Here is a 12,287-nt window from a genome sequence, read left to right on the forward strand (position 1 = left end):
AGAACTTATTATCAGTAATTGTTATATCATAGTTAAAGAAGATGCCGACAAATTGATTTGATATGATGAAAATTTGTTCTAAAAAATAAAAGTGGATGGCTGGATGAGGTGGTAATACCTGAAAACATCAAAAAATCCACAAAATCGTTTTGAATGTCCGAAAAGTGGCGTTGCGTGAGTTAGCTAGCATCGTAAAGACATCAAAAGAATATGTTGGCTTTATATTGCATGAACATTGGACTATGAGAAAGCTCTGTTCAAAGTGGGTGCAGCGTTTGCTTACTCTTAACCAAAAAAACCGCATTGATGATTCTAAGCAGTGTTTGGCCAGGTTTAAACGTTACAAACCGGAATTTTTAAGTCGATATGTGACAGTGAATGAAACATGGATCCATATCTTCACTCTGGAATCAAAACGATCATCATCTGAGTAGACAACAACTGCAAACCTCGTCCAAAGAGCCCGAAAGCACAACAATCGGCTGGAAAGGTTATGACCTCGGTATTTTGGAATGTGCGTAGTGTAATATTCATCGACTATCTTGAGAAGGGAAACACCATCAACAATAAATATTATATAGCGTTATTGGAGCGTTTGAAGGCTTATATTGCAAATAAACGACCGCATATGGAAAATAATTTTGTTTCATCAAGACAACGCACCGTGTCACAAGTCAATCAAAACAACGGCAAAACTACATGAATTGAACTACGAATTAATACTACATTCAGCGTATTCACCAGATTTAGCACCCAGCGACTACTGGCTACAGTTTCAGATCTAATGAAATATTTCGTTGCGTTACAATATTAAATAATTTTATTTAATTAGTTTATGACGAAGGACCTTAACGGGCGCGCCACTGGTCTGACAGGTAAAGGTGTGCGACCGAATGGCGGAGAAGGTAACGCAATACCACCACGACACGACCAGGCCGGGAAACGTGGTCAAGATTTTAGTCGAATCGAGCCGCGTCGTACGACGAGCCGCTGCCTTGTGTCAGTCAGTCGGTACGCGATATTTCCCAGCGCTCCTCTCATCGTACCCGGTGCCCGTCCTGGTACCGCCGAACCCGAGTACGATCGCCGAGATCTTCACGACGATGGCACCGCTACGCTGAGTCGGTCGTCGTTTGGTTTAACGTCGTGCTAAGTACATACGCGAGACAATGAAAAAGTTCATATGCGGTGGTAGTTTTCGATCGAAGCTGGTGGAAAAGAATGACGATTACAAAGTGGTGAGGCTGGCGGACAACACGGAGATCAAACTGCTGCGTTCGGCCAGCATGACAAAGGCGGACCGCGCCAGGAAGATCTTCGTCCTGCCGCCCAAGGTGCCTTTGCAGCATTCCAGCGTAGTCAGCAAGAGGGTATCGTTGGACTCGAGCACGCAGGTAAAATAAGTAGTAAATAATGTTGGAAATACACGCGACGTAACTGTTCGAGACCACGAGGTCAGATGCAAATTACTCGCGACTCTGCAATAACCCATGCTGGGTCGTAATTTTGCACCAACTCATTGGCCACTGCACCGATTTACATAACTTTTCTGTGCAACAACGTTAGTGGTTTCAACAGCGTAGCGTTTTGGTTGATTGCATCACTTGGCATCGAGGAATTGTTAAGTTTTACTGTAGATTTAATTTTAACACCAACAATATTTGTTTATTTTCAGTAGTTTACTTGTAATATCAACAAGATTGTTTAATAAACATCCTTATGTTGACAAAACCTCGGTTATTTGGTTTATTTGAACATCTAATTTTTTTTTGCATTATATATACTCCAAAAAAGTTCATTTTCATACCTCTTTTAACTGTTTAAACAGAGACACATTGCTGAAAGTACTAGCAATAACTGTTTTAGAACGTGGTTTTAGTATAAAAAAATCTACCACAAAAATTATTAACTAATAAATTACTAATTTAAAATTAATAATACATAACAATTTCCATACTGTTTATAACTTCGATTGAAATGAATATATATTTAAATGGTGTCACCGTTTTTCAACGAATTAAAACAATTCAAAAGATACCGACTATAACAAAACTTTTTGATGAAGAATTGTTTAAACTTTATGATTATTTTGAAAACATCCTGTTTAATGTTAAAACTAACAATTTTATCGTTTCCTACACCATAATATTGATAAAATGGCGAGGCAAAATTGTTCCAGTTATATATACAGGGAAAATCGCGGTTTTTTAGCTATTTTCAGACTAAATTTAGTTTAAATGAAGATACGAGTCCATTTATTTTATATCAAACTCTTCCAGTATTTTGAACTGTTTATCCACTATGACGTGATTCAATGCAATATACCAAATGTTGGTCGGACGGAGCTAAATCTGGCTAATATGCCAGGTACTAAAGACCTTCCCATTCTGAGCTCAAGGTTGCTTGGCCCTATATTAATATTCTAAAAAGTATAATTATCGTTCTATATAAACTGTAATAATAAAATCAATTGAACTCGTGGAATCATATCGTAATTGCAGCGAAACCTTGCACGATACTGCAAAATATTGAGAAATTTTGTTAGAAAATGTCAATGCTATTTACCTCCAATGTTTAGCAACGATCTCCAGGAACGTCCGGGATTATTGAATTGAAACGATTTTGAATCAGAAATTAACTGTTATTTTTTTACACAATCGGTATATGTGCTGGGAGCTTATATCTCTGGTAACTGTGTCGATGTGGAAACGAAAAGAATATAAACAACTGTTACGCAATTCGAGCTGATGTTCTTGTGTTAGTGTCGTCTCGTTTTAACACTGATCAGGTCGGAAATAAATCTACAAACGGGCCGTTAATCATTGCTTCGGGTTTGTTTGGAACTGGAGGAATTATAGCCCCGTTCATTGATTTATAAACAATGTCACTGTCTTTTACATTCCAAACTTCTCTCGGCGATCATACCCGCTTAATTACAATATCAAAAAAATCTTTATTGGCGTCAGAATGCTGCTTGTAACATAGATTAAGAAGCAAGCAACTTTATTTATAACCAAACACAGTTCTAAAGATTTTTTCTGTTAGCTTTGATAATTACTATCAAGTATATACATCCACGTCTTACTCTGTTTACCTTTTCACTACTAGTCTTATCCAGTAGAACTGATCTTAATGTCATTTTTATTATCGTTTTTTAATCCCATATACCCAACTAGTTGTTGTTAGATGATTCTTGAATATATTTTGTTAGCAATGTGAAAAAACATCAGGTCTACAAATGAATTCTAAAGGTTTTACAACATATGGTGTTAGTGTGTATTAAATCGCGTTGACTACATTAAAAAAAGGGTTTAAAGGTTATCGAATGCTGCGTGAAACTTGTAACGACATCGATTTCAAAGTGTGAATGCTGGTTTTGAGGTTTTAAAAGTGGTGATTTTGACATCGAAGACGAAGAACATTCTGGAGGGCCAAAAATTTATGAATGCGAGCATTTAAGGGCATTAATCCATCAATGAGGATCGCTATCGACTGCAAGTGGTGTGAAAAAGGACCGGAATACGATAAAAAAAACACCAACAATTTTATTCTTCAGCATGACAACGTTCGACCACATGTTACAAAACCGGCGAGAACATACTTAGAAACATTAAAATGGAAAGTGCTATACCACTTACCGTATTCTCCAGTCCTTGCTCCTACTGATTACTATTTGTTCCGACATCTGAGTCCTGATCTGTCTGAACTGCCCTTCTTATGAAGTTACTAAAATATCGGTCGATTTATGGATGGCCTCAAAAGATACGTCGTTCTTTCGAGATGGAAATAGTAGCGGCCATCGATGGACCATAAAATTCATTGTACCGGTTTTTCGCGATAAAGCTTTATATTAAAAACAAATCCATTCAAAACTTGTTTAATGGCCTAATAATTGACGTTTTTGAACTTTACATATAATTGAAGTAACATAACATTTGACTATAATAAGCCATCACTAGAAAGAAAGTTTGTTAATGTTTTAAAAATATAATAAATTTCCACTATATCAAGTACTTTGATGTTTTTCTCTTATAAAATTGAGTCACTTGGCTGTTAATTAATTTTCTATAGGGTTATAAGTCATCCGAAATTTTAAATGTCGTTTTCACTAACTTTTTTAAATCAACGAAACCAAAATCCTCTATCATAAGTCAAAATATCCTCAACAAAACTAATGTTTAAAGTCGCAATGCAGATTTCTTTGAAATAATGATGGAAGCAATGATGTGACAACCATTTATTAGGTGCATAAATAAGTATTTTCAGTTCAAAAAGTTAAACAATTTTTTGAACATGAAATATGTCATCTGTAAGGGAGGAAAAGAGGCTTTAAAGACTTTAAAGTTACAAAAGCTACATCTTCAAAATTAATTTGCATATCCTAGACTGAATTAAAAAATATAAGTCAAAGAAAGTAAGGTCACTTCATTTAGTTGTCCGCTAATGTACTTCATAAACGTAAAATAAGCCACGGGCAGAAATAAGATAATAAACAGAGTGGAGGATTGTATTTGCAAATTAACGGTGACCTCGACCAAGCCACACGGTAACAGCGCGACTGTCAGCCGATCTGTTCCAGTTCGACGACAGCGAAATCTCGGATTTTAATTAATGGCACCTCCAAGAAACAAGGAACCTGAAAAAATCCGAAATTGAATATTAAACACCACGGGGCGATTGTTAAAACGAAAGGAACTGCTTGATTTTCGACTTTTTTGTTACGTAACATTTGCATTCGAAGAAAAAAACGATCTAGTTACCATTTTCTTAGTCATATCTTTGTGATTTTCATTTTTTTTTTAATTATTTAACCAGTTTTATTAGCTATTTTTGGCTAATCCGATTTTTTGTTATTCTATTTGAATGTTTTCTCATCATTATATGTTTTTCTTTTTTATTTATTTATTAATTACTACTCAAGTCTTGTATATTGTCTTAAAGACACTAACAAATGAATCGAACATTTTTATCAACATCGTTCTTCTTGCTTTTATTCCTTCTTGTGCGTTTTCCCTTCTTGGTTATTTTTACTTTATATTTCTGTCTACTGTTCTCTACAAATATATTAGTTTTACTACCGATGTGGTAGTCGCTGGTTCCAATCCTGCTGGGGTATGATTGTGAATTGTGTGTTTGTGATTGCTCATAAGTCAAGCGTGCAAAATCTGGCAAGGAAAATGTTCCCAGTCACGCCAGTAACCAGGCTGGGTAAGACTTCTGAGATGGTCTCTAGATTTGTCACAGGCGCAGGCCTAACACCGAGAATCATAGTTCTAAGACCTCGTTAAATAGTAAGTATTGTACAGATAAACCCTACTTAATAATAAAAGTAATTAAAGTAATAATAATAATTAATTAACTTAATAATAATAATAATAATTTTCATACCCCACATCTTTTGTTCTTATTTATATCTAAAAACAACAATATTAATGATGTTTTTCATTATACGCCTTCATGTGGAAAAATAAAAATAACCTAAAATGAATCATCCTCCTCTCGTCTTTGGGGGACTGTTTACCTGTCTCTTAGACGACCGGCAAGAACATTAACTTACCGAAAGGTGTTAAATTGATGCGGTCCGAAAAATAAAGACAGAATTTATGTCGAGGCGTCATCCTTGACACGAGACGTTGACCACAAGAATGGAGAAGCCATAATTTGACCGGTTATTTGTTTGAATTTGTTGAACGCGGGTTCTAATCAATGCATTTCGAAAAAATGTTAAGACTCGATCCATTGTTGAGCTCTTTTCTATTAAGCCGGTCGCATTGTGTGAGACTGGAGCTAACGAGTCGATGATCTTGAGAGAGTTCAGCATGGGTTATTTGAAATAGTGCAGGAAATCGTTTAGGGAATGAGAGGATACCAAACGATAAAGAATAATTGACCATTGACCTTGCTAGTGATAATCTACAGTAATTCAACGTATAAGTTGTGAAGGGAGGATCTTTGTGGGTCTCTTGATTTAATTTCCTCAAATTTAGACGTGAAATTTAATGAATCTAACTGGAATAATATATAATCATAATGCCAGCTTGGTTGGTGCAGTGGTAAAGGCGACAGGACGGTCCTCCTACTGTTACGATAGTCATGAGTGGTAAAATGATCGGTAAGACCGGATGCCTTCTGGAATGCTTTCTAAGTGAGTCACTTGTCACTCGGTAGGCTTAATGCTGAGGACCCTTGTTGGGAGGCCACATTAAACCCTAGATCTAGTCCAGATAAACCCTCGTTGGTAATAAATGAACAATACAATAAAAATTATTTTACGACAATCCTACCTAAAACGCTCCATATCTGCGCGATAACTACGTAGTTGTTTTTGTCACATAGGGCGGTCTGTATGTTACAGGTCTTATTTATACACTATTTTAATAATTTTGTGTTATCATTTGATACAATATGGGATCCACTTTTTCGTTCCCCAAAGCTGCTAGTTTAAGTTTAAGAAGACCAAGCATCCATCCTGAAATATATGTATTTTAACCCTTTTGTGTTGTAGTTACTATCAATTATTTAAAATTAATATTTTGATGATCCTGTCAAATAAATGTCATCGTTATCAAGTTTTTAAGTATGTTTGCCATCGATGCAATTTTAATTTGTTTTAGCAAATATAGGGGGCACTGGATTTCAATAATACTATTCTCACAGTTTCCAACTAGTGATTGTGCTATTATTGGGCACTCTTTGGAGTTATTACCTGCAATTTTCTTGCCAAGTGTTATACTGATAGTATTTTTACTTAATGTTCTTCAATATTCCGCCACATTTCATGGTTAGGTACTTCTATTCTATGAAAGTTTTAGTATTCTTTTTTAAATTGTTTTTTCAGTTAGTCACTATCAACGAATCGATGCTAGACAAATTTAGGTTATGTGCCTCGATAAATTCCAGTTAATTTTTTTCTTTGGTAGCACACAACCAATTTTTTAACTGTGAAATATAAGATAATTAATCCGAATAAAATCGAAAGACGCTAAAATGTTCAAATGATGGCTAGGAAACGGTAAGTGACGTCAACGTTTCGTAGCGTTTCTGATTGGTGTTTTAATTTCTGGTAAAATATCAGTAATTTGTTATAGTATATTATCATACATCAATATTTGTCTTGTGATACTTTATTATAGTGTTTTAGCGTTAGTATAGTATATAGAAACTTAATTTTTTAAAGTTGTCAATTAAATTATATAACTATAGGAGCATTTTTCGTGTCATTTTCCGCATTTTACCAGCAATCTGTTCGTCGTTGGCATCACCTTTCGTTGTATATTCGTCACGGAACCATTACGACATTACCTGACGGACGATTTTATTCGGTTCGGCCTGTACGCGACGTCGAAACTTTCACGAATGAGTCATAAGGCGCGTATCCACTCGTAACATTCATAAATCAGCGATAAGCATCAGGCTCGATCGATTAAAACCGCCACGGCACAAACAAAGCCTCGATGTGTATTATTAACGAATTTATATGTACGTACGTATCGGCCTTATGTAAGAACTGAGGGACTTGTCCATGTCTCGAACTAACGAGTTAGGAGCGTTGGTTAAACAAAGGGGATAAGACCCAGACCTTCGGATTGGATATTCGAAACCTCTTTTATCACAAAACAGCCGTTCTATCTCGATTCCTTGTCGAGTTAACACGGTGTCTTGTGTGTATGTATCCGGGGATTTTGATCTATCAAGATTTAACTAGAACCGTTACTTTCTTTATTTCTTCCTTAGTTTCTTTTTTAATAGAATCGATTTTTGATAATTCCGATTCTCACTAACCGTTATTCTTTTTGATCGTTCATGTGAAAAACAAGAGTATATTCCAACTCCAACAAAAAACTTGTTTTGGATTTTGAAAATTACATTTACAGGAGTAGCGAAATTTGATTAAATATGTTCAGAAATCTGCGAAACCAACAGCAGTGTACATTGAGAAGTAGATACTCATTGAGGTAGTTAGTGATACGTTGAAAGAATGATGCAACTTTCGGCGCTCTTTAATACATTTTTCATGACATCCTGCAACATCTGAGGCTGATTTATTCAATTTCGTGGCGAATATTGTCAAACCTGCAGAACAAGTCGAACCTTACAGGCCCATTTCGCTACTACCTGCAATATCAAAGCTATTTGAGAAACTAATATTTAAACGTATTAAATATTTGGTAACAATACCAGATTTCCAGTTTGGTTTTCAAAATTACCATTCAACAATCGATCAAGTGCACAGAGTAACTGCGGCTATTGAAAGAGCGTTTAAGGAAAAGAAATACTGCCTTGGAATATTCCTGTAGTATCGTACAAAATGGCGTTCTCAACATTTAAAAATATCTCGGCTGGAGTTCCACAAGGTAGCGTCTTAGGACCTCTCCTGTATCTGCTCTACACTGCTGACATTCCACCAACAAAGGAAATACTTCTTGGAACCTTTGCTGACGACACAAGTATTATGGCAAAAGATATATCTCTGCCTAGGGGAAAAGAAAAAGTGCAAGTGGCAGTCAACAAAATCTACAAATGGACGAAAGATTGGAAAATTCAACTTAATAGCTTCAAATCTGTCCACGTTAATTTTACATTGAGGCGAAATAATAAAAACTTAATCACTCAGTGGATGCCCGTCAAGCAGAATCAGCTAAATACCTTGGAATCCATCTTGACGGTAGATTAAATTGGAAGCATCACGTTAGACAAAAAGCAAAACGCATTAGAATCAAAATAAAACAACTATACTGGTTAGTCGGAAGAGATGCTCTCAACTTGATCTAAAATCAAAGAGGTTGATCTATAATACAATTATAAAGCCAATTTAGACCTATGGGGTGCAAATGTGAGGTTGCACAAAAAATTCAAATCAACTAATCATACAACGCTGTCAAAACAAGGTTCTTCGATTGATTACCAATGCTTATCGCTATGTAACCAATGAGGAACTGCACGGGGACCTGGAAATCAAATGGATTTGCGAAGTTATCCAAGATTTCGCCTTGAAACACGAAAGAAGATTACTAAATCATACTAACGTGGAAGCAATACAACTGCTAGACAGCGCGCAGGATGTCAGGGGAATGAAACGAACAAAACCATACGAACTTATATAAAGTGTATACATTTAGTGTAAACTATAGCTATAAGTTAATAATTAATAAATAATTATAATGTTATAATTGAGGAATACATACTGATGTATTTTCTCGCACTCGTTTTGCTTGTTAATTATCTTTATTTATTATTAGTATCGTTGAACAGTAACAGTAACTACATCACCTTGGTCATTTTCAAAATAATAAGGAAGCATTTCCAGCTTGAATACCACACCACACAGTTTTAGTGCATGCAATGATGTTTCATGAATTAGTTGAGAATTCTTTGTTCCCCAAAACCCACTATGCCGATATCAAAATCAAAGACTGATCATTGAACTCTTTGAACAATAGTAATAAATTGATTTTATACATTAAGATAATACAATATTCATATTCGATGTAAGCGAGTAATAAGAATTGTTAAAATCAATTTCTAACCCTCCAGTTTGTACCTTCGATTCAAATGAGAATTCTATTTTTGTCTCGTTCTCCGGTTCTCTTCCAATAGTTCTTGAACCCTTTGAAAGAGAAAACCTGTTCGTTCATCCTCCAAATATCAACGCTCCTACGAACTGGTCGAGTTGGTGACTCATACGAATTAGTTAAATCCGTAAAACAAACAGTATTTTTCGGTTCTTAACCTTCTTCATTATTGTTAAATCGTCGAATGAATCTGGGGAACCTAAATACGCGCGTCGACGTTTCGAAACGAAATGTAAAACAGCTTTCCTCAATGTCAACATTAAATAAATACAAAGTATCGAAGAATAATACACTAGTCAAAGACATAAAACCCATTCTTGTTAGTACCCACTCGATGGTAAACTGTACGGCCAGCTGATGACGTGGCTTTTTTGTTGTTGACTTTATAATTATATCTTCGAAGCCATGCTTAAGTCAAATGTACACACACCCATACACTTGTCTCGGTCGATCCATTCTCTTTCATGGCATGCCAGCTTGTCTGTTGTACCATTCTGGGGATATGAGACGTGAAAATTACACTGCTATATATCTCAATTAAATCATGAATCTGTTCTTCAAATATTACTCGGTTTTGTTTGAATACGTAGATAGAGGAGTACGTAGTACGTAGTACGTAGGAGATAAATACGTAAGGATATATATATATTATAAGACATATTTCTGAAATGATGTTCTAGTGGAAGAATTATTCTTTCTTCATTTAGTAATTTTTTGGACAATGGACAATACGAAACTAATAATTAAAATGATAGATACGTATAAAAAATGGTCTGCTACACATTTTTTTTAGATCCAATAACAATTCCTTTCAATTCTGGTGAATTAAAAGTCAAACAACAAAATCGTCGACCGACTTTTTACTGGTGCGACCAATAAGGATTTTATATCGGACAAATCGGAATAAAATAGACCTGTTAGTATGGCGGACCTTGAAGGTGATTGTGTCGAACGACCAGAACAATGATTTCGCAACAGCCTTGAAGGTCTATGGGAGTGAAAAAAAAAGCGACGAACTTACTTTGCGAATTTTACATTTGATTCGACGCGGACGCTTTTTCCACATGGGACAGATCGATGGGATCGATGTTGCGATAATTTTATTGTTGGTTTGTTCCCCAAAAAAAAAATCGCAAAAATTGAGTTTTTATTGGATTTAATTCAGTTACAATAATAAGCTACCGAGTCTCTTTAATTTTATTCACTGGCCATTCTATAAAATCAATTTAACGGGAATCTAATTTTTTTAGGTACAAAAAAATGTTACTGCGATCTATAATATATGTATTCAATTTTTAGCCATGTTTTTTAATACTAATGCTTCATTATTTTATTTTTCTACAAGTATTCAATAGAAAGGCGATCATTATATTTGATACTATTAAAATATAGAAAAAATATGTGCTTTTTATTTACATTCTAGTCGATAAAACTAGCTGAAGATTACTTATGAACAATAGTACTTTGAACAAAACAACCGATGAACAGTACTTTGAATCATAAACGTATAGTGTATGTATCATAGAGCTTCGAATTTTGGATAATAAGTCAAGATATGATCACAGTCATCGAAAAATGGCTCTAATCACTGTCTCTAAAGAGCCTCCCTAGATTTTTTTTCATCTCTCACCCTAAGCACTATAATATATTTTTGTTCATATTAAAATTTTCCTTCTGTGTTGGTATATTTCTGATTATCTTAGTTATGTTATAAAAAATGATGTGAAAGTGTCCGTTTCTCTATAACGATAGATTATTTTTAATTACTTCTGAGATTAGATCTCGCGATTTTTGTTGAAGAATATTTCCCTTCAATAATAAATAAAGAATTTACTTTATTTAAAAAGCTCTAGTAGTTATTGTGTGATCATTTTAATTATGTCATGAATTCGTTTTTTTTTCTATTGTTAGGGGTATATTTAATTTTTATTTAGTATTTGTACATCTTTAATTTTTAGGGTTTGTTTAGGTTGTATTGTATTGTCTATATTTATTATAGTATATTATTTGTAAATAGCAATTAGCATATTAAAATACGATAAGAATTTTTGGGATATTATTCCATTCCATAGAAACATTCCATTCCTTTTTTCAGATCCACAGAACATTCGAATATAAAAGTAATTCTACTTCGTTTAAAATGAAATTATGAATTGCACGTTAATAGTATTCAGTGTTTTTTCCTTTTCTTTTTTAAAGTTAGTACGTGAAGGAATACGTACATCTCCGTCTCGCTTATACTACCCTTGGAAAATATAAGCACATTACAGCAAACATAAAAAAACATAATATAGCAGCAAACTTAACTGCTCCAAGCAATTATCTCCGTCCTTTCATCTCACACAATTTATACAACAAAGGGTTCGTACATCTTCGTCTGACATCAGGTATTGAAAAAAAAAACAGTCGAACTGTGCATTTGACTGAAAATAGTAATTACTATTTTCGTCTGACTAACCAGTACATTTCTTGGATTTTGTGTCTGTTCTGCTCTACTGTTTGTCTAATGATGTTATACTATAGATAATAAACATAAGTACGAAAAAGGGCGCGTATATGTCATCGATACGGGTTCAACGAACAGGCAGAATCGTAAAATGTGCGTGCCCGTGTTGTATGCAAGTGTTCCGAAGTCCCTTTCGACAGACGCCATGTCAATACTGCCTTGAAAAAGGGAATTAAAAAAAATCCTACCATCTTTTCACCCACTGGCAG

The 12,287-nt window shown here is 34.8% G+C and overlaps 1 protein-coding gene across 4 annotated transcripts in view; it reads left to right on the forward strand.

Moving 5' to 3' along the window:
- Nucleotides 1-12,287, forward strand: part of pico (ras-associated and pleckstrin homology domains-containing protein pico) — a 209,224-nt gene that overhangs the window by 137,272 nt on the left and 59,665 nt on the right. Inside the window, exon 1 of one of the 4 annotated variants that reach the window (XM_076414050.1) lies at nucleotides 894-1,394. The exons of the other annotated variants lie outside the window; for them this stretch is intronic. Coding sequence (XP_076270165.1) covers nucleotides 1,170-1,394 — 225 coding nt within the window. The 5' untranslated portion in view covers nucleotides 894-1,169. Of the gene's footprint in view, nucleotides 1-893; nucleotides 1,395-12,287 lie in introns of those variants that run through there. 4 annotated transcript variants of the gene reach the window in all.

Source organism: Rhynchophorus ferrugineus, unplaced genomic scaffold (genome assembly GCF_030347505.1).
Source record: "Rhynchophorus ferrugineus isolate W39M unplaced genomic scaffold, kcgeb_rfMv2 rfM9, whole genome shotgun sequence".
Lineage (NCBI taxonomy): Eukaryota > Metazoa > Arthropoda > Insecta > Coleoptera > Curculionidae > Rhynchophorus > Rhynchophorus ferrugineus.